We start from the raw sequence: 21,473 nt of genomic DNA, 5'->3' as shown, positions 1-21,473 counted from the left end.
TAGATGGTATCTCAAAAATGGTGATCCTTCTCACCGGTTTTGACAATCTGGCTTTGGCTCTTTGGTCCTATACACGTTCCAACCACTCCTGACACATATACCTCATATGTCTGTCCACACTGGAGTCCAGGAATGTCACATGTTGTCCCATTGCTGCTGCAATTGAACCTTTGTCCCATGCTGCTCTGAGCAACAGCCAGGTAAGAGACAGAACCCTGCGAGATCTGCCAGGAGATGGACATAACATTTGACTCGCAAGGAACCTGGACTGACACCAGATTTGGGGGACAGGGGCCTATAATAATAATAATAGGAAAAGAATAGGTTATGTTATGTAAGTAAAAATTGTATTCACAACATTTCAGAGATTTAACATTGAATTTTTATATTTCAAGGACCCGTTACCTGAGGTAATGGGCACCCACCCCTGGGCAGGGCTGGGGCAGGTATATCCCTGACCAGTGACACTGATATGATAGGACTGAGCACATTGCAGGCGAGCTATGTTACAGGAAGCTCCAGTTGTGCTGCAAGTCACACGGTCATTCACATCCATGGCTTCAGCAGAGGCATTGTAATATAGAATGCCATAACCAGGTGTCCATGAAACAAGAGCAGAGTTATTACTGCATTCCAGCAAGACACGAGGAGTTGACTGGGGACACGGCCCTGGACAGAGAGAAAATAGGAATGAAAAAAAGCTAAATATTCCTTTATCATCCCACAATATTTCTTCCAAGCACACATTTTACACACTTTAAACAAGGTGAATAATAAGAGGGAAAATCTTATTCACAGAAACGAATGAGACAAAAATGTTAAAAATGGGTTGTAAGTTGTAATGAATTATAACATTTCTATACTATTTTCATTCTCAGTACCTGTAGACACGGTGATGGGTTGGCTGGGCTGAGACCTGCAAGCACTATTCTCTGCGACAACTGTGATATTATAGTTCTGACCACAGCGCAGATCTGAGAAATCAAAGGCGGTGTCTGTGGTGCTAGAGTTGGACTTGTGTCCTTGACTACCCACTGCGTACACCACATACTTGTCAGCTCCACTGGCTATGTCCCACATTACAGATGTAATCGAAGTTTCACAATCGTACATCGCTGTAACACGGGTAGGGACGCAAGGAGCTGAAAGAGACAAAGTAGTGGGTTAAGGAGTAACAGTCTAACTCTCTCACAAGGTATATCTTACTTTTATGCAACTATCACTTTCTCTTTTTTTTGCACAGGTATCACTGTTTCTCACCATTGTATATGCAAGTCTTTCACTAGTAGACAGAAATCTCTATATCTCGAATGTATTTAGGTTTTTCTTTCTTGTCTGTATGCATTTATCTTACAACTCTAAACAGATATCACTATATCTTACTGGTATGCAGGTATCATTGTCTCCCACCTTTGTCCAGATACTGTACCTCTGTCTCTGACCTGTATGCAGGTACAAATGTCTCACCTTTGAGTAGGTATCTCTGTCTGCCAAGTGTTTTTGTCTTTCACCTGTGGGTGCAGGTAGATCTATTGCTAGCCTGTCTACATCTGTTAACTTTACCTGTGATGAGATTCACAGAGCTGCTAGGCTGGCTGGTACACTGTTGAGAAACCCCAGTAACACTGACTGCATATGTCTCTCCACAGCGAAGCTGGTTGAAAGTGCAGGATGATGCTGTGGTGCTACAGTTCAGCACTCCACCTGTGCTATTCACTGCCAACACTCTGTATGACTGGTTCAACCCAATGGTGTTCCACAATACATTGGCACTGCTGGTGTTGCATGCTAGAGCAACGGACAGGTTCTCTGGTTTACAGGGGGCTGATGGAAAAGAATAGGAGAAGCCCATCGTCATACAGGCAAAAGTATTTGAATGACATTAAAGGTAGATTAGGTGGCAAATTTCTGTCTTCCTTTATATTCAAACCATCCACAGTGATTCTATGCATCTCTGGAAGTTTGTACCTGTCTGTACTTGTAGGTCAGAACCCTGGATGGTGCATTGAATGTTGTCGGTAGTCACAGCAATGCCATAACTACGTCCACATCTTAAGCCCTGGATAGTACAGGAAGAGCTGCTGGTGTTACAGGAAGGTCGTGTGCCATCAGTGCCTATAGCGAGTGCAGAGTAGCTTTTGTTTCCAGAAGCAGGCCACTGCACTGCCAATGAATTGGCACTACAGTTAAGCTGAGTCTGTACATTACTGATCAGACATGGTGCTGTTGAGATAGAAAGGAGAAAAAATAAGGAGCAGAAGGAAAAATAATGAGAGCAAATTTGTTGACAGAATTAGCCAAAAAATCCGAAGTGAGAGAAATGCAACATTTTGATACCAAACTTTCTGGTGTATACCCTGACATGAAATGACTACAGTCTTTAGACTTTATTTATGTGATAGACCTAACACGCTTGAACAGACGTGGCCTCTCATGACTGTAAACTGGTCTATGACTTGCTTACCTGATGAAAATTGGACAGTGCTGTTCACAGTGCTGTTGCAGAACCCGGTAGAAGAGATTACAGTAGCTGTGTATGTGCGTTCACAGTCCAGCTTCACCACACAGGAAGTAGTGCTGGATGTACAGGAAATGGAGCTGCCATCACTGCTCACCAGGGTAGCGGTGTAAGAGAGTGCACCGGCAGCACCAAGCCAAGTGAGGTTACCCATGTTTGTGCCACAACTAGCGGTAGCCGCCAGCCCGTAAGGTGAGCATGGAGCTAAGCACAACCAAAGAGGACACAAAATTTAATAACTGCTGTCTTCGTAGAACTAAATATCCTAATATCAAGCAAGTGGCATACCTGTACGAATCTGCACTGGTGCACTGTACTGGCTGATGCAGGTGTTGTCCTGTGCTGCCACCCGCACTGTGAATAGCAAACCACACTGGAGGTAGTTTAATGTGAAGGACGTTGCCGTGGTGTTGAAAGTCGAAGTTGGTCTACTGTCCAGCTGAGACGACAGGAAGTAGGTGACACCTCGCCAAGGGCTGGGGTCCCATGTGATGATAATGTCATTGGTGCCACACTGAGTAACGCCAGCCAGGCTGGTAGGGGGGCAGATAGCTGGAGAAAAGGGATGTTGGGATGTTACTATTACTAATTTTAAAAGCTTTAAAAACGATGTGTTTATTGGAAGGCTTAAGAGAGCAGTTTATATGGAGGGGTTAAGTTTGACAACTTAAGACTGGACAAAATTTGCAAGACTGATTGCCATGATAATTGTGCCATCATTGTCATTATTTTATATAGCTCTACTCCTTTTTTCACCTGATCTCAGTAGCACAGGTGTGCTCTGGTCACTGCTGCAGCCACGCTGTACAGTAACGACTGTGATACTGTAATTCTTTCCACAGTAGAGATCCAGGAACGAGCAAAGGGTCCCATTTGTGGTGCAGTTGTGCCTGAAGCCATCTGAGCTTATCGCTGTGGCAATGTAGCTCTCTGCATTGAGTGCGGCAGTCCAGCTGACAGTACCAACATTATTTTGACAGAGCAGGGATGCCTGGACTCCAGTGGGTGGACATGGACCTGATGCCAAAAAAATGGTTTAGAGTGCAAGTCTTACTGTGATCATAGCCTACAGCATATGGTGTTGGGAAGCTCACTTGCGTGTGTACATACCTGCAGTGAAGGTGACAGGACTACTTGGGAACCCATTGCATTTGTCCGAAAATGGTGTGACCACAAAGCTGTAAGTCTGTGAGCAGTGCATGTTGGGTATTTGGCAGTAGGTATTTGAGGAGCGACAGTATTTGACATCACCATTTCGTCCCTGGGCAGTGACATCATATCCTATTGCAGTAGGGCTTAGTGTCCAGGTAACTGAGGCTGTGTTATTAGCACACTGCAGACTGACAGACACATTCTGTGGAGCACATGGTGCTGGAAAAGAAGTGTTGAATGAATAAAAAAAGAGAGATTTTAACCACATAAGTAGTCCATGTGTTAGTGTGCAGCATTATCATTGATCTTATTACCAGTCTGCATTTGGGTCCTAGCTACATTGGTACTGTTGCATTGTCCTGCCACAGCCCCCACACTGACATTGTACAATCTTCCACAGAGCAGAGATGAGAATGAGCAACGTGTCTGGTTGCTGATGCAAGAGTCTGAGTGATCCTGAGTCTGAATACGGGACATGAAGGTCTCCCTTCCCAGGCTGTCATTCCAGCTTAACACTGCTATGCTTGTTCCACAAGTGTAGTTAGTGCGCACTGCATCAGGAGTGCAAGGAACTGCAGCATGGAAACAATTCATAGAGTAGAGTAAAGATTTACAGTTTACAGCTAAAGAGTTAAAAACAGAACTGACCTGTGATAATGACTTTAAGTCTCATTACTTATACATCAGTATTGTCATCGTTATTGGTATATTTGTCAATATTGTCAGTATTAGTATGATCAGAAGTAATTGTCAGTAATATAACCTAATCTTTTCAGTGGTATACACTAGAGGTCTTCTCGGGTCTAAAGAAATGTACCCGACCCGAAGTGACCCGAATCACTTTTTACCCGAACCCGACGTGTATAATTTTTATTTTTTTTTTAAAGAAAGACCCGGCCCGAGACAAGTCCGAAAAAATTAGACCCGAGTAATTTTTTTTTAACCCGACCGGACTGGAATGTTGCATAACTCTACACTAAAGTAACCGCTACAGCGTGGATTCAAAATTGATTGACAGATCTGTTTCAACGAAAATTAGCTTACCGCCAACCACACGTCTCCAGCCACATGTCGCAAGCGGTCTTGGCAAACAGAGGAGCGGTTGGAAAAGGACTCTAGTCGATGCACACACATAAGATATAGTCGTTCGGGTCTTTTCGGGTCCGTTCGGTAAAAACACATTCATTTTAAATTACCCGAGACCCGATGCCGCTATTATTATACCTGACCCGTGTCCGAGGCACACGTGAAACTTTTAGACCCAAACCCGCTCGGGTCTCGGGTTGGACCTCGGATCCGTGAAGACCTCTAGTATACACATCAGGAGCACAACCCTATAGTTTTGTATATATTTGTCAATAGTCTTACACATTCCATGGTATCTGTCTATGTGTTAGTATGACCTCTTCATCCTAATATCACCCTATGTCACTACTGTCACCACTATACATCATTTGTATTGTTTTTACCTGTAACAACGCTGAGAGGAGCACTAAAAGTGCTGTTACATGACTGGCTATAGGAGATTCCTTGCAATGTGTACCTCTGTCCACACCACAGTCCCTGCAAGGTGCAGTTGTTATTAGCTGAGCTGCAGCCTACTGAATGGCCGAGTGTAGAGGTGCCATTTACAGTAACACCCAGAGCATCCTGCACCATGGTCCAAGACACCAGGACTTGATCGCTGACACAGCTGCGAGGGGCAACTTGCAGCACAGGAGGGCATGGGGCTGAGAGAGAGAACAGGTTGAGGAAAACAGCATATATTATATAATAATATAATAATATATTCATCCGTGTTTCACTTATAATAATATTTTAATGTAAATCCCTTGAAGAATTTTGGCTTTTTGAATTTTGCTTCATTCCTTCAGCTCTATCTCTTATATCTCTACAGCGCCATATTTACAGTTTTTCCTATGTTCTCCTATGTTCTCCTATCTTTCCCTTGGTTTATCACATTTCATACCTGTTTTCACTGTTGTTCCCACCAATGGGCTACTGTTGCAGGTGCCATCATTAGCAACCACTCTCATATTAAACACCGTTCCACATTGCAGCTGTGTGATTGTGCAGGTTGTGTTGGAAGACAGACAAGAAGCAATGGGAACTGTCTGGCTCTGTGTGTAGGCTTGGGCAGTGTATGTAGTGGCACCAGAGCTTGGTTGCCATGATATAGTAACAGCATCTGAGCCACATTGTACCTGAGCAACCACGTTAGAGGGGTCACAAGGTCCTGTAAAAGCCAGAGAGTCAAGAGTCAAGGGAGCACAAAGAAGGAAGTATTTTTTTTTTTGTATTTTTAGTCCTTGTGAGCTCACACACCTGTTGTAACAGTGATAGCTGTGGTGGCAGTGCTGTTACAGATGTCATTGATTGGGAAGACCTGGAGTCTGTACGTCCGAGCACAGGTCAGGCCAGTGAAGTCACAGGAAAGTGCAGAGGTGGAGCAGGATTGGGTGGAGCCACTCGGGCCAGTAAGGACACCAGTGTAGGACAGAGCACCTGCCGCCTGAGTCCAAGAGGCCTGCACTATATTACTGACACAAACCACATTTGCAGACACATAGCCAGGCATGCATGGAGCTGTAGAGAGAGAGAGAGAGAGAGAGAGAGAGAGAGAGAGAGAGAGAGAGAGAGAGAGAGAGAGAGAGAGGAGGCAGAGTAACAAGAATGACAAAATGAAAACAGAACAACACAAAGGATAAAAAAGTGACACACATTATCACTTATCATATTGATTATCCATTCTCACAGCTTTCTAAACCAATCAGATTCTAAAAATAAATAACAATTTGGTATCATTTATGAGGGTTGAAGTTTATGTACCTGTCTGGAAGACCTGACTCGGGCTTTCCGGTCCAGTACACACTCTGTTAGCAGCCATGACAGTGAGTGTGTAGCTCAGACCACATTGCAAACCTGGTACATCACAGCTTGTGCCAGGTGAGTTGCAGCCACGCAGAAGTCCATTTACAGGTCTGACAAGGGCGCTATAGCTCAGAGCTCTGGGGCTCGGGGTCCAGGTCACACTCAGCGTGTTGGTAGCACAGTTCAGGAATTTTGAAACGGTCACCGGGGCACAGGGGGCTACAGTATAAGGTCATATTACTGACTATATATAATTACAACTTGAAGTACTTAGGTTGATATGAAATCATGTAAGTATCGTCGCTATTTTCAAAATACAGGTTTATTTTTTAAAATAAAATTATAGTATAAGTGGTATAATACATGGTAATAACAAGAGAATAATATAAAAGGTGAAATTTATTGAATTTTTTGCTATATTTAATTAAGAAATTTAAAGTCGACTAAAATGAGACAAGGTGAAAGTTATGAAGTTTACCAGTGGGCTGTATGTAGATGTCACTCTCTGTGCTCCAGCACACTCCATCACCGGCCATCATTCTGATGGTATAATCCTGGCCACAGTGCAGGCTTGTATACTGACACCCTGTAGAGGTGCTGTTACACCACGCTATGTGGCCATCTGTTCCTACAGCCTTTCCCGTGTAGGTCAAGTTGGTGGAGCTTGAGTCCCAGGTCACCAATACACTGTTTGTGATGCACTCGATCGTACTGCGTATGTTAAAGGGTGCACAAGGCCCTATGAGGGAGAAAACAGAGCAAATAGTTAATAAATAATTATAATTACCTAAATAAGTAATAAAAGGCAAACCTGTTAGCAAAAAAAAATGTCATCATTAAAAAAATTATAATTTAATAAATTGTTAGTTACTGTTGAATTATAGTATTTATTACCAATTACAAGGCTTAATTACTCACTCATAATATACAATGTATGGTATAAACTGGTAATTCATGGCTATTTTCCAAAATGCATTCACACACACACACACACACACACACACACACACACACACACACACACACACACACACACAAACCTGTCTGCAATGTAGCGCTTTGGCTCTGGGGACTGGAGCAAGTGTCGTCAATGGCCACCACACTGACACTGTACACTTGACCACAGCGCAGATCAGTCAGACTGCAAGTGGTTGTGTTAGATGAGCATGTTGTCTGGTGACCTGTGTTGCCCATGGCAATGACCCTGTAAGACTTAGCGCCAAGGCTGCCTTGCCACATCACTGTTGTTTGATTACTACAGGTCTTTGCAACTGTCACGTTGGTGGGCACACATGGCACTGAGAAGGCCAAAAGATCACAAAGAACACAAAAAGACAGCATGTAAATGAACAGAGCTTGATGTTTGCGGTTTGGCTCTTTAGATTAGTGCTAAAGGTAAAGTAGCTAGCAAATAAAAACAATTGTTCTTCTTTAACAATTCACATAAGCAACTAAAGGTTCAAATCAGTTTTATGTCCAAACATTGTTCAGTATTGTCTTATAACACTTATCACAACAATTATGGTGATCATATAATAGCCTTACGTATAAAGCAAACAGTTACTGAACTTTGCTACCTCAAACGCCTTTGTACAAAAAGGACTTTAGGGAAAATAGTAAAGACCTAACAGAAAAGTTCACTGACCTTCTTTAATGGTCAGTGGCTGACTGAGCATGCTGAAGCAGGTGCCATTGTAAGATCGAACCCGTGCCACGTAAGAATCACCACATGTTATAGTGCTGAGGCTGCAACCAGGACTGGTTGAGTTACAGAAAAGCTGTCTGCCACTACTGACAGAGACCAAACTTGTGGAGTATCCGTTAGCACCATATGTCTGGTCCCAGGTCAACTGGAGAACGCCTGAGCTACAATTGACTGAGGTCCGAAAATTTCCTGGCCCACATGGAACTAACACAGAGAGACACAAAGAGAATGAACAGAACTGAATTCTGCAAAAGCATCAATCAGGGTTTGTATATTAAAAATATATCAAATGTAAAGCACAATGAACAAGCATGACTCGGGTTATCTGTGATCAGGTAACAGAATGGACTGGACAGAGAAAACAACCAGTTAGCCAAGTGTATCTCCAGACATGATGCTACCACCCCCTTCATTTTAGTGGCAAGCTCCAAGCCACTGTAAGGATTTGGTTAAAACCAACAAATAAAATACATATATTTGGCTCACCCGAGTTCATGCGGATGACCGTTGAAGTCCTGCTACGACAGATGCCGTTGTGGTAGGTGACGCTGACATCATAGACCTGGCTGCATTTGAGGCTGGGAATCCAGCAGCTGTTGTTCACGGTGCTACAACTCAGTAAGCCGCCACCCAGGTCCACAATGCTGGCCGTGTAGGAGCCAGGAAAGCGTGAACTCTGCCAGCTCACCAATGCACGGTTCCCATCACAGTCCAGAGTGGTCTGCACCTGAGCTGGCGGACAGGGGGCTGGGACAATGAAAGGGAAAAAAAAACTAGGGATGAAGCGGATGTAGATTGATATATAGCACCAAGTACCTTTACAACCTGTGCAATGTTAAAAGTTTTGTGTTTACATCTATGAATTTCATTTGCAAATTGTGTGTGGTTCTGAACTCATGACACAAGTGATCTCAGGGCTGTGCACAAAAAGATCCACCAGAAAATTAGTGCTACCTGTGTCTACAGTGATCCTGTTACTGACAGAACTGTTGCACTTGAAGTTGGAGGAGATGATGGAGGCATTGTATGTTGTTCCACAGGTCAGACCCGTTATCTGGCATTTTAGATCTGCTGTGCTACAGGTGAAGCTCCCACCTGAAGAGTCTCTCACCGAGGCAAAGTAGAACAATGCTCCATTGGCTGAATTCCAGGTGAGAGTGATGGAGTCTGAACTGCAGTCGTCAATGGGCGAGAGGTTCTGGGGCACACAGGGAGCTGAACACACATAAACATATTGTATCACAGGTAACATGAACAGTATTCTGTTGCACAACTCGGAAGACAAGTTCTTAATCCTGTCTTGTCAGGGAAGTGCACTGGTGAGTCACTTACCAGTATTAGTCTCCTGACCTAGTATCACCTCGCTGTAGCAATTATCATTAAAGGCAGTGATCATCATAGTAAGGCTTTCTCCACATGCAACTCCAGGAATGGAACAACTGCTACCATTGGACATACAGCTGTAGTAACTAACATAGCTTGCGTTTCCACGATTTCCTTTGCCTTCCACGATGTACTGTGCCACCCCATTTGTTGCATCCCAATAACTTGTCAAAATGTCAGTTTTACAATCAGACATGGTAATCAGGTTAGAGGGTTTGCAAGGTGCTGAGGAGACAGAAATATAATATAGATTTTTTTATGTGCCTACTAATAATTTCTACTAATTGTTAACCTAATTAGTCTGATAACTTCGAAGTAAAACACATATGGACTGATTAAGTAGGATATAATGATGTATTTGTTTGTACATTTACCTGTTTGGATGCTCACTGTCTTGCTGACTGGACCATTGCACTCCCCGTACACACTAGAGACGTTAAACCTGTAGCTGCGTCCACACACGGTGTTCGTAAAGAAACAAGAATTGTCTGAGGTTATGCAAGTTTGTGAACCCCCAGAAGAGTCCTCCAGCTGTGCCCTGTAGAATGCCGTGTTGTTTGTCTGTGCCCATGAGAAGATGATTACATTGCTGCTGCATTCGCGATACAGGTTCAGATTAGCTGGAGCACACGGTACTGTAACACACAAAAATAAATTAAAGATATAGTCAGTGGTTATGCTGATTTTTACAGTTGGTACAGTATGTTCGGTGGTAGAGAGGGCCAGAGAAGAGGGTGCACACCTGGGGTAACCTCATGGAAATAATGTGTGTAGGGCTCACAAGTTTATTAAAAGAAGAGTCAAGTGAGTCTGATATGTCTGTCTTTATTTATACAAAAAAGACACATAAAATATGGTGGCAGCGGGGACACATTTAGACTGTTAGTTTACAAGTTAGAATTAGAGCAGAGAGCTGCACGTGAACAGAGCTGCACGATGGATGGATTAAAGCCACCATCACCGTTATGCATGGACGCCGACAATCTATCCAAGACCTGGAAATCCTGGAGGGACCAGTTTAAGCTCTACCTGGAGCTGACAATGTCGGACGCAGAGGAAAAGACGAAGGTCAAATTGTTTTACTACCTCATCGGCAAGAGCGGTCGGGAACTGCTGGAAACTCTGATGAGTGATGTGGCTGCAGATGCACGAACTGTTTCAAGTGACAGGCAAGTGTTTCCTTCATTGGTGAGATGTTCTTAGTAAACAGAACCTGGGAGAATTTCTCCTCTGTGCGGATATGTTTTAGTGATAATTGCCTTATGTAAAAATCACTGACCACACCATTGACAATGTGAGAGAGCGTGTGTTGGATACACATTAACGCTTACGGACAGAATGAAAGTTGATGAAAAATGAGACAACAGTACAAACAAATAGCAATCCCAGGGGTCTTGGTCCACACCAATACTGGTTTTATCTTGTCTCAGTGCATTGTAAGATTGCTGTGAAAAAAAGATTATGTGTAAACTAGACTACAGTCTGAACTGAAAGTCAGAGCTGAGCCTCCGGGGCCTCACTATTGTCTTCATGTTCCAAGGGTGTGTTTAGATGCTTTTCCATGGGAAACAGGAGCAAACACGGAATAATGGGTCGTTCTAACAAACAGAGTGTGATAGCACCTGTTACACAATCTGGGATTGTTCTGGTGTGGTGTTCACAAAAGGAAGAAGGTTGTAAAAGAATCGAGTGTGTCCTATCTAGTCATTGCAAATGCATCTCCAGTATTCCTCAAATATCTCTCATATATGGATCTGAAATAACTCGACATCAGTACATCAACTCTCAGGCCAGAAAATGACTTATACTATATATATTTAGTTATGTATGAATAAATATCTACTACTAATTCAGTTGGTTTAGATTTTGTTCATATCTTGTGCAATTGTTTTTAGTCAGGTTCCTCTCAAGGTTCCTTCCTCATATTGTCTCAGAAGTTCCATTTTCCATACCACTGTCAACCCCTGGCTTGTTCACTAATGGTTTAGAATTACATCCAGGTATTTGAAAGGCTTTGTTGGTCAAGGGATGAAAGAAAGGCTCACCTGTCTGAAAGAAGGCTGTGATGCTGCTTTTGCTCTCACAGTTATTGGACATGGCACTGACCCGCACCACATAGTCACTGCCACAACCTAAGTTGACCAACTGGCATGTTGTGCCTGTAGAGGTACAGGATGCGGTCCTTCCATTCTGATCAACCGCTACAGCGCGGTAAGACTCGGCACCAAAAACGGTCCCCCACGATATCACAGCGGACGCACTCACGCAGCTGTAATCCGCCGTAACCAATGTCACCGCATTTAGATCTGTTTGAGACAGAAAGACATGGTCTGGTGAACTCACCACAAATTCTCTTCTGTGCATGATAACCATCAGCATGTCGCCCACTTACTGTTCACAGAGTAATTGACTTGCTTTGCCTCTCCAGGAACCAGAAACATGTTCAGAGAAGAGACAGATATCAGGTACAGGTTGCATGGCAAAATATTTTGCACGTCTTGGAAGGTAGAAGAGATGGTTGTGCTCAATATCTGGGTGCCATTGACATCTGTTACCAATATCCTATACATGAGAACCCGGTCCACAGACTGCCACATGACACGCACTGCCTGGTTTGAGAGGGGCACCACTGTGACCACTGATGGTGGCTGAACCACTGAGAGAAAAAAGAAAGAAATTCTTATTAGTGTTTATCGTTTTCTCTTAAGATTGAGGGGCAGGTGATTAGCAAGTGATTAGCACATGTTATTTAGATGACTAGCATTGCACAATAGTTAGTTCCAATAATTAGACAAGCAATGCTACACATGCTAACACAAACTCTATCTAGCTGTAGCTTCTTTGAGGAACTATTTCTATTGATGAAGCAAAAAGAAACTCTAAATATGTTGCCAGGTTTTGTCTAAAATGTCAGTTACTTGACCTTAATATCTTATTACTTGTATAAAAGCTATATCGCAGTCGCAATTAGGCTGCTATGTTGAACGTCAGCATGACTGTGATTACTTGCAACACTTACTCATGAGATATTGTTAAATAATTGCATTGCAGGTGGCTAACAATATGTTTATAAATGAATGTTAAACATTTCTGTATACTATTGAATGCTAAATTAATGTTTTATCTCATTCATTCATTCATTCATTTTGTACCGCTTATCCGAACTTCTCGGGTCACGGGGAGCCTGTGCCTATCTCAGGTGTCATCGGGATACACCCTGGACAGAGTGCCAACCCATCGCAGGGCACACACACTCTCATTCACTCACACACACACCCACACACTATGGACAATTTTCCAGAGATGCCAATCAACCTACCATGCATGTCTTTGGACCAGGGGGAGGAAACCGGAGTACCCGGAGGAAACCCCCAAGGCACGGGGAGAACATGCAAACTCCACACATACAAGGCGGAGGCGGGAATCGAACCCCCGACCCTGGAGGCGTGAGGCAAACATGCTAACCACTAAGCCACCGTGCCCCCTGTTTTATATCACAAAACAATAAAAAACAATATGGCATGACACGTAGAAGATCACTCACGGGTGGTGGCGGTGCGAACTCGGCTCCTCGCGCCCAGACCGGCCGAGTTAGAGGTGAAAACATAGCAGTCATATGTGGTGGTGGGTCGCAGATTACGGATGGTTGTGGTGGTATTTGTGAAAGAGAGATTGTAGCGTTCGTTAGTTATTGAGGAATTCACCAAGACAAAGTATAGGTCTGCAGAGGATACCCGGTCCCACTCTAACACAATGTCGGTACTCGATATTGCTCGTGCGGTGGTAATCTGAGACGTGTCTGGGACTGGAAGAAGAAACAAAAAAAGCTTAGTGAGACTTTTAGCACTTTGATTTGATTTTTTATAAAGAATATGACAATTTAATTTAGAAGGTGTAAAAGCTAAGCATGATTAAAATCTGCCAGCTTGTTTCTAGTCATTTGTGATGTAATAATATAAATTTTTGATATCTTTTGGCCATCCTTAACAAATCCACACATATTCTTTACTCACCTGTCCTGGCTATTCTTGTATCCGAACATTCAACATTGTAAAAGCGGAATACTTTGACCACAACGGTGTACAAAGTGCCCGGTTTCAGACCGAAGACTTCTTTCTGTGTAGTTGAGGCTGAAACTGTGACCACTACAGGTGCCACACTGCTCATGTTCACCACACGCAGGTCCAGGATGTAGTTGGTGGCCACTGGGTAGCTGGTCCATTGCACAAGCAGCGACGACGCCGACGGGGAAGAGATGGATGTGATAATGTTGCATTCTGCCAAAAAAGAGCAAAAAATATTGTATATGGAGGCTGAAGTCATCTGTATACAAGCACTATTTAGCAAATAATGCCTCCATTAGAGAACATATTGTAAATTAAAGATAAAAAAATAAATAAGATAAAGTATTTATAATTTATAAAAAAATATATAATACAATTTGTCAATGAATTGCCAAATTTTTTAAATCTAAGTAGAGGGCGATGTGATATTATTTACATTTACCGGGGAATAAGCCGAATGAAATGAGAACATTAATAATCCAAAAGGTCAGAAGATACAAATAAAGATTTTAGCTTCATTTTTTTCCTGCTTGTAATACTAGAGACACAAAGATTATTAAGTCTGTCTAACGACGCAGGGAATGTGATGAAATAAAATAAAAACAAATAAAATAAAATAAAATAACGATGACCATATATTTGTGGCGTCTACTGTAAATGAAGACTAGCATAAAGAGGAACATAAACACAACATACAAAATATGCAACAAAAAAAAAATACAAATAAAGCTAAAAAAGTTAACAAGTACTTGATTGTTTTTAAAATGGTCTATAGAAGGATATAGAAAGTTGTTAGGTTTTAAAAATTTCCGGATTTTGTTGCATTGTTTTTTTGTTTTTTTTATAAATAATTTATTACTTACATTATTTATTTAATTTATTACATGATTATAATAAATATTCTATAATTATACACTATACTGGTTTAATAAAGTTTAATTACATTTACAGATAAGAGGCAGATTATTAAGAAATGATACATACAACATATTCACAGAATTATTTGCAGAATTAAAATGTAAAATTTCTGGTCTTTAACGAGAACTAGATGCTTTAAGAATTAAGACACTGCCCGTGAAATTTCCTCCAATTTAATCTAGTTTTCTTCTTTAAGAAACACAAACTTTAAGTTTAAAGGATATAACAGTAAAGTTAGTTTTGATTTTAAAGTAATAACACGATTTGAATCTAGCATGTGCGGTTTTGAACGTCACACTCGTGGACTAAAACGTAATAAAACAGTTTCAATCAGTTTCAAATTTTCAAAATCAGTTTCGAATTTTAATTCCTACATAAGAATCAAACATCGCAATTTTAGATGATGGTTTTAACGCATAAATGTTGATCAGTAACAGATTATAAGGCTAATGAGATATGAGATGTCATCACCAGTCAGCTGACCTACCTTGAGTCTGAGAGTTTTTAATCTATAAAAGACAGAAACAACATATAAATATCAACATGTATTTTATATATCTCTCTGCCAAGAATTTTAGTTTTTAGTTTTCTACATTTTATCAGAGACCGGCGTTACCTGAACCAGAGCGAACCAAATGAAAAGTCCTAATTGTCTCAATGGTCCCATCTTTGACAGTGACTCTGTGCTTTCCATTTGCTCTATACAAACTGGTTTAATACAAAGGCTTATCTTGATTCTTTTGAGCGAGCAAAGTTACACCTAGTTCTAGTCAGCCAATCAGGAATCAGGGTCATCATTCTCGAAGATGCCCTGGGGTGTACAGCATATCATGGGAAGATTGAAAGAGAGAAGCGCAGACGGTCGGAAGAAAGGAAGGGACGTATAAAAAATAATGCTAAATCGTATAATACATTCTTACGGTTTTTATATAGCGGAGGTGTTACGTTTCATGCAACGCAACGTCGCTATGTGTTTTGGTTTAGTATTTCTGAAAAGTGATGCTTTCCATGTACAGAGAAACAACTTTAAAGGAATAACGTGTTGTAATCATGCGTTTTATTTTGTTTTTTTGTCGAGGAATTTGCTTCCTGATTTCAAAACTGGACTTTTTTTTTCTTTCAGCTTATATATGGTTTACATTACATCTAGCAGACACCCTTATCCAGAGTGACTTCCATTTAAAAAACTGAGGTTTAAGGAACAAAGCATTGGCACCGTGCTGGGCCTGGGATTCAAACTCATGACCTTCCAATCAGTAGTCCTTAACACCTTAACCACTAGGCTACCACATCCCTTTTAACCCCTTTAAACAGTTACTTGATCTTTGCAGGGTTAATTTATAAAAACATAAAGCTAGTCCTAGATTTAAATCTAGAGAATCCCGATAACAAATAATCATCCAATAAAGTTTCAACCGTTTATTTTACACCGTATAAATAACACTACAAATTTCCAACAACAAGTTGGTAGCTTATCTTCCCCAGAGGTATTTCGGCAACCTAGGTTGCTATTAGAGAAATAAAAGAAGCAGGAAATAGATAGATAGATAGATGAATGGCATCGTTCAAGTTATGTAAAAGCATTACCTAATTAACTTGAGCAGCTTCCAGTTCCATGTGGTCAAAGGAATCGAATATGGGAGGATGCGATGTTACTGTATTACCATGTGGTTGACTGGATATCCAGGATGTTAGCGGAACAACAAGAACAAGAAAACACACCGTGTCTGGATTACATACACTAAATGACTTAATTAACTACTTTATTTCCCTCTGAAATATTATCATTTAATAATGGGGATTCTCTCTCCATTTCCTTTGTCTTTTTTTGTGCCGTGAAACCTCATGGCCAGATACCAGACAGATTAAATACATTCTGAAATGTCTAAACTGGAACTATTATCCTGTCTATGTGCTGCATAAACGTACGACTTTGAATGACTCTTTCAGGATCCATGTCGGTAAATTAAGACACCGGACATCGACAGGAAAGTGAAGTTGGAAACGGATATAGACAACCTACCACAAAACAATGGGACATTCGTGTAAACTCTTGCTAAAAGGCGATACGTTGTTTATTTAATGAATATCGCTGCAACAATAAAGAGATTAGCCTAAGGTTAGACAGCTAGCGAGCGTGATCGAATGAACTAGCCTGAGCAAAGCCTACAGGAAACAACTTGACCCAATAGAGCAAAATATCAGCAGCTTTTTTGCTTGTTCTTTTTTTTCTATTCACTAAACAGATTTATGTTAACTTTTAAGTAGCATCGTTCAAAAAAAAAAACAAAAAACGCTACATGCTACATCGCAGGACATGTGACTGCTTAAGATCTGTATCATGATCTTATCGATCTACAAGCACAATTTGACTTCATCTAATATCCTTATAGACCTTATAGACACAATGACGACCCTGAAATATGTCGTATTCGTAATTACACTAACTGTCATTCTACTCTTAACACTAGAGTAGATTTTTAGCTTAATTCAAGTCTTGGATTGTGGCATGTCCCTGTGGTGTGTTAAGATACTGTATGGTTAACTAGAAAACACCTCCATGTGGTCGGAGGGATAAAAGAAAGAAGCCAGAACAGTGCTGTATACTTTTAATTTAATAACTCTTCATTAAGTGACTGTTCAGATTTAACCCTAATATGGGTGGGCTTGGTCTTACTTTATCACGACGCCATGCTTTTAAAAGATGAATGCACGTTTATCTCCTTCTTTAAGTAGGACATTTTAAAAACTGTACCAGGAAAGAAATCGAGCATATATGTTCCTGAGAGGTATCCTTTCTATTTTCTGTACCGTACGTCCCCTAAGGCAGCCGATTAATCCAATGAAAGGTCTTTTTATTCTCAGAGTTCATAACAGTGCATTAGGAAAGAAAGAACATCAGTAGGAAAGTAGATAGGGAAACCGTGTAAGTCACATAAAGAGGAGACGGCTTCCTTCTCAAAAGTTTGCGTTTGTTTGTTTTTCCCAAAGCTTCCTAACAATGTCATGATTTTGATTGCATCGGTTTCTGCTTACAGATTTTAGCAGACAGCGTCTGAACGTTATTACTAATTTTATCAGTTTGCTTTGTACAGTTCTCGATATTTCAAGTTCATCACCAACGTTTGGAACGTTTTTACGTAACACTTATCAGTATACGTGAATCCTGGAATATGACATAAGGATCGTCTCAGTACGAATTAATGTGGGGTTCAGAAACGTTCCGATAACAAACAACTTAACAAACATTACATACTTAGATTTTTCCGGAACGACTTTCTTAATCTTTGCTGACCTTTCAATCATAGCGCTTCCATTATGTAGGACAAATACAAACGAATACAATTCCAACAGTAACCTACTGTACATTTCACCAAAATACTCGCTTGAGATTCCTTTAAGGCAAGGCAAGGCAAGGCAAGGCAAGTTTATTTGTATAGCACATTTCATACACAGAGGTCATTCAAAGTGCTTTACATAGAAATTAGAAAACAATTTATAAGAGGGAAAAAAATACGTATGAAAAATAAGAAACACGATAAAATAATAATAAAAACAAAGAACAATTAAAGAAAATAAATGTGATTTTAATAAAAGCAGTTTAAAATATGTTAAAAAGAATAAAACAGGAGTAAAAGTGATTTAGATAAAAAGTGCAGTCAGGGTGAAGCAGCACAGTCAGTGTAAAGGTCAGGGTGAAGCAGCACAGTCTGTGTAAAGCAGCACAGTCAGGGTGAAGCAGCACAGTCGGGGTGAAGCAGCACAGTCAGTGTGAAGCAGCACAGTCAGGGTGAAGCAGCACAGTCGGGGTGAAGCAGCACAGTCAGTGTGAAGCAGCACAGTCGGGGTGAAGCAGCACAGTCAGGGTGAAGCAGCACAGTCAGTGTAAAGCAGCACAGTCAGGGTGAAGCAGCACAGTCGGGGTGAAGCAGCACAGTCAGTGTGAAGCAGCACAGTCAGGGTGAAGCAGCACAGTCGGGGTGAAGCAGCACAGTCAGTGTGAAGCAGCACAGTCAGTGTGAAGCAGCACAGTCGGGGTGAAGCAGCACAGTCAGGGTGAAGCAGCACAGTCGGGGTGAAGCAGCACAGTCAGTGTGAAGCAGCACAGTCGGGGTGAAGCAGCACAGTCGGGGTGAAGCAGCACAGTCGGGGTGAAGCAGCACAGTCGGGGTGAAGCAGCACAGTCAGTGTGAAGCAGCACAGTCAGTGTGAAGCAGCACAGTCGGTGTTAAGTAGCACAGTCGGTGTGAAGCAGCACAGTCAGTGTGAAGCAGCACAGTCAGTGTGAAGCAGCACAGTCAGTGTGAAGCAGCACAGCGCTCATTCAGTAAATGCAGAGTTAAACAGATGTGTTTTTAATCTTGATTTAAAAGTGTCTACTGTTGAAGCACATCTGATCTCTTCTGGAAGCTGATTCCAGCTATAGGTGGCGTAATAACTAAATGCTGACGCACCTTGTTTTGTGAACCCTTGGTATCTCTAACTGACCTGATCCTAATGATCTGAGTCGTCTGCTTGGTTTATATTCAATTAGCATATCTGTAATGTATTTCGGTCCTAAGCCATGAAGTGATTTATAAACCAGTAACAATACTTTAAAATCTATTCTAAATGTAACTGGAAGCCAGTGTAAGGACCTGAGGACTGGAGTGATGTGCTCAGATGTTTTGGTTCTGGTCAGAATTCTGGCAGCAGCGTTCTGTATGAGCTGCAGCTGTCTAATGGTCTTTTTGGGGATCCCAGTAAGGAGTCCATTACAATAATCCACCCTGCTGGTGATGAAAGCATGAACAAGTTTCTCTAAGTCCTGTCTTGAGACAAAACATCTCATTCTGGCTATATTTCTGAGATGGTACTGTAGTAAGCGATTTGGTTCTTTTTCATTATTTGACCAATTGGGAGCATATACAAATTAAAGAGAAGCGGTGCAAGAATTGAGCCCTGTGGGACTCCACATGTAATGGATGTCCACTTTAACAGAGTTTATCCTATGGTACTTTTGGTTGATTAACCAGGTATCATGGATACAGAGAGATCTTCATCGGTGTTTGGTTCCATATCAGCAGCCATAATCCAGTAGTCTTTATTTACCTGCAGTACGGCTGTAAACGATCCAGATCCACACTTGCTCACACTTAGGGGCTATTTAGAGTAAACAGAGATCATAGGAAACCCCCACGAACACCCGGAGTACATATGAAACTCCACACTGTCAGTCCAAACCTTTCCAGTGCACAATATCAATGAAATAAGGGACTTAGAAGATATTTGATGACTGGATGATTGATAATACTAGCTTGAGGATGCATATTAGCCTTATTAGCCTTATTAGCTCTAATGTACCTCCAGTATTATCTCCAGAAATCTTGGGGCAATATCTTATAACCCTAATGTTCAAGACTCATGTTTAGTAAGATGCCTCTAGATGGAGACAAGGAACTGGGAATGTATTTGAAGCCAGACGAGATTTTCACAAGGAAGCCAGGGTTTTTAATCAGACCTGTGCTGTGAATGCTATAAAGGATTTATAGTCTTTCTCTCTCTCTGTGTGTGTGTGTGTGTGTGTGTGTGTGTGTGTGTGTGTGTGTGTGTGTGTGTGTGTGTGTGTGTGTGTGTGTGTGTGTGTGTTTCAAGATAAATATAACCCTAGCCTTCATACGTTCATCGAGCTAAGTGCTTGCTGGATCTTATTACACATCATCAGTCCCAAACCTTAGACCCTTCAAGCAGCTGGAGAGAAATGAAACGAACCACAACACAATAAGGAATGTTCATGAATTTATTGTATAGGCACAGATTATATTCAAAATCCACATTGATCACATCCAAAGAAAGTCAAATATATATTTATTACATACACAAATTCTTTCCTTCGGAGGCGCGAGACATAGGACGCTTAAATGAAAGCAAATTTCAAACGAATTTGTTCTCAAATCGATGATTTCATTATTTGCATTTTCCATATTAGTTGGAAATCTTTTTATGTCGAAATTTATTTTTCCTTGTTTTTAGTTTGGCTCTGGTTTCTCTATAAAACAAATATTGTTGGAACTTATAGAACAAAGAAAGAAATGGCCATTACCCTGAGAACATTGTAGGGATACCTGAATCATGTGCAAATCTGGTACTTTTTCTCCCAACGTCAGTAAAGTACGAATAATTTTTTCAAGCTAAGTTTGTGTTGCCCGACAACCACATAAACACTACGTACATGAGACGAACACACCGATTTTACTTGTTTTTGCTTCAGCTGGGTTAGTAAGAACCTTCGAATACACTCATTTAATGGCTTTTTATTGTTGTTACTGTAAATACACTGTATTATTAAGGCACGGATACTTATCGATATATACGTAAATACTAATTAGTGGATCTCTGGGACATGACGGGAAGATCGTGTGTTAGTAAGGTGGGGTCAGGTACAGTAATGTGGGGTCAAGGATGCGACGTTATGCAGAAGAGTGCAGCTGTGCTCGTCGTCAGAGGAAGCTGAGGGAGAAAAATAACGAAAAATAGTCAACATAAATACAAAAGTTGTAAGTTTTTAAATATTGCAATAAATAAATAAATAAATAAATAAATAAATAAATAAATAATCTTAACAAAAATTCAGCCAAAGCCATTCAAAGTGAAGTGAAAGTGACATACGGCTAACTACAGTGACCCACACTCAGAATTTGTTCTCTGTGTTTAACCCATCCAGAGTGCACACACACAGCAGTGAACACACACACACACACACACACCCTGAACACACACACACCGTGAACACACACTCGGAGCAGTGGGCAGCCATTTATGCTGTGGCGCCCGGGGAGCAGTTGGGGGGTTCGGTGCACCTCAGTCGTGATATTGCCGGCCC

The 21,473-nt window shown here is 41.3% G+C and overlaps 2 protein-coding genes across 2 annotated transcripts in view; both read right to left on the bottom strand.

Moving 5' to 3' along the window:
- The window catches only part of LOC113651476, a 30,806-nt gene extending 15,492 nt beyond the window's left edge, over positions 1–15,314 (bottom strand). The window contains exons 1-27 of the mRNA XM_027160229.2: positions 15,228–15,314; positions 15,099–15,120; positions 13,643–13,906; positions 13,174–13,434; positions 12,022–12,285; positions 11,675–11,935; positions 10,004–10,264; positions 9,579–9,854; positions 9,201–9,461; positions 8,733–8,993; positions 8,187–8,450; positions 7,582–7,839; positions 7,020–7,280; positions 6,500–6,760; positions 5,996–6,256; positions 5,640–5,906; positions 5,140–5,400; positions 3,985–4,242; positions 3,629–3,889; positions 3,275–3,535; positions 2,807–3,070; positions 2,465–2,722; positions 1,969–2,223; positions 1,564–1,824; positions 882–1,142; positions 406–669; positions 35–295 (exon numbers count right to left, since the gene is read on the bottom strand). Of these exons, the coding sequence (XP_027016030.2) occupies positions 35–295; positions 406–669; positions 882–1,142; positions 1,564–1,824; positions 1,969–2,223; positions 2,465–2,722; positions 2,807–3,070; positions 3,275–3,535; positions 3,629–3,889; positions 3,985–4,242; positions 5,140–5,400; positions 5,640–5,906; positions 5,996–6,256; positions 6,500–6,760; positions 7,020–7,280; positions 7,582–7,839; positions 8,187–8,450; positions 8,733–8,993; positions 9,201–9,461; positions 9,579–9,854; positions 10,004–10,264; positions 11,675–11,935; positions 12,022–12,285; positions 13,174–13,434; positions 13,643–13,906; positions 15,099–15,120; positions 15,228–15,305 (6,646 nt within the window). The 5' untranslated portion in view covers positions 15,306–15,314. The remainder of the gene's footprint in view (positions 1–34; positions 296–405; positions 670–881; positions 1,143–1,563; positions 1,825–1,968; positions 2,224–2,464; positions 2,723–2,806; positions 3,071–3,274; positions 3,536–3,628; positions 3,890–3,984; positions 4,243–5,139; positions 5,401–5,639; positions 5,907–5,995; positions 6,257–6,499; positions 6,761–7,019; positions 7,281–7,581; positions 7,840–8,186; positions 8,451–8,732; positions 8,994–9,200; positions 9,462–9,578; positions 9,855–10,003; positions 10,265–11,674; positions 11,936–12,021; positions 12,286–13,173; positions 13,435–13,642; positions 13,907–15,098; positions 15,121–15,227) is intronic.
- Positions 15,315–20,394: 5,080 nt separating this feature from the next.
- Positions 20,395–21,473, bottom strand: part of LOC125140023 (fibronectin type III domain-containing protein 7) — a 10,796-nt gene continuing 9,717 nt past the window's right edge. The window contains exon 14 of the mRNA XM_047806833.1: positions 20,395–21,100. The gene's annotated coding sequence lies outside the window, so the exon portion shown is untranslated. The remainder of the gene's footprint in view (positions 21,101–21,473) is intronic.

This window comes from Tachysurus fulvidraco, chromosome 23 (assembly GCF_022655615.1).
Source record: "Tachysurus fulvidraco isolate hzauxx_2018 chromosome 23, HZAU_PFXX_2.0, whole genome shotgun sequence".
In the NCBI taxonomy this organism is placed as follows: Eukaryota; Metazoa; Chordata; class Actinopteri; order Siluriformes; family Bagridae; genus Tachysurus; species Tachysurus fulvidraco.
The sequence above is the reverse complement of the archived record's forward strand: the minus strand, read 5'-3'. Positions and strand labels throughout refer to the sequence as shown.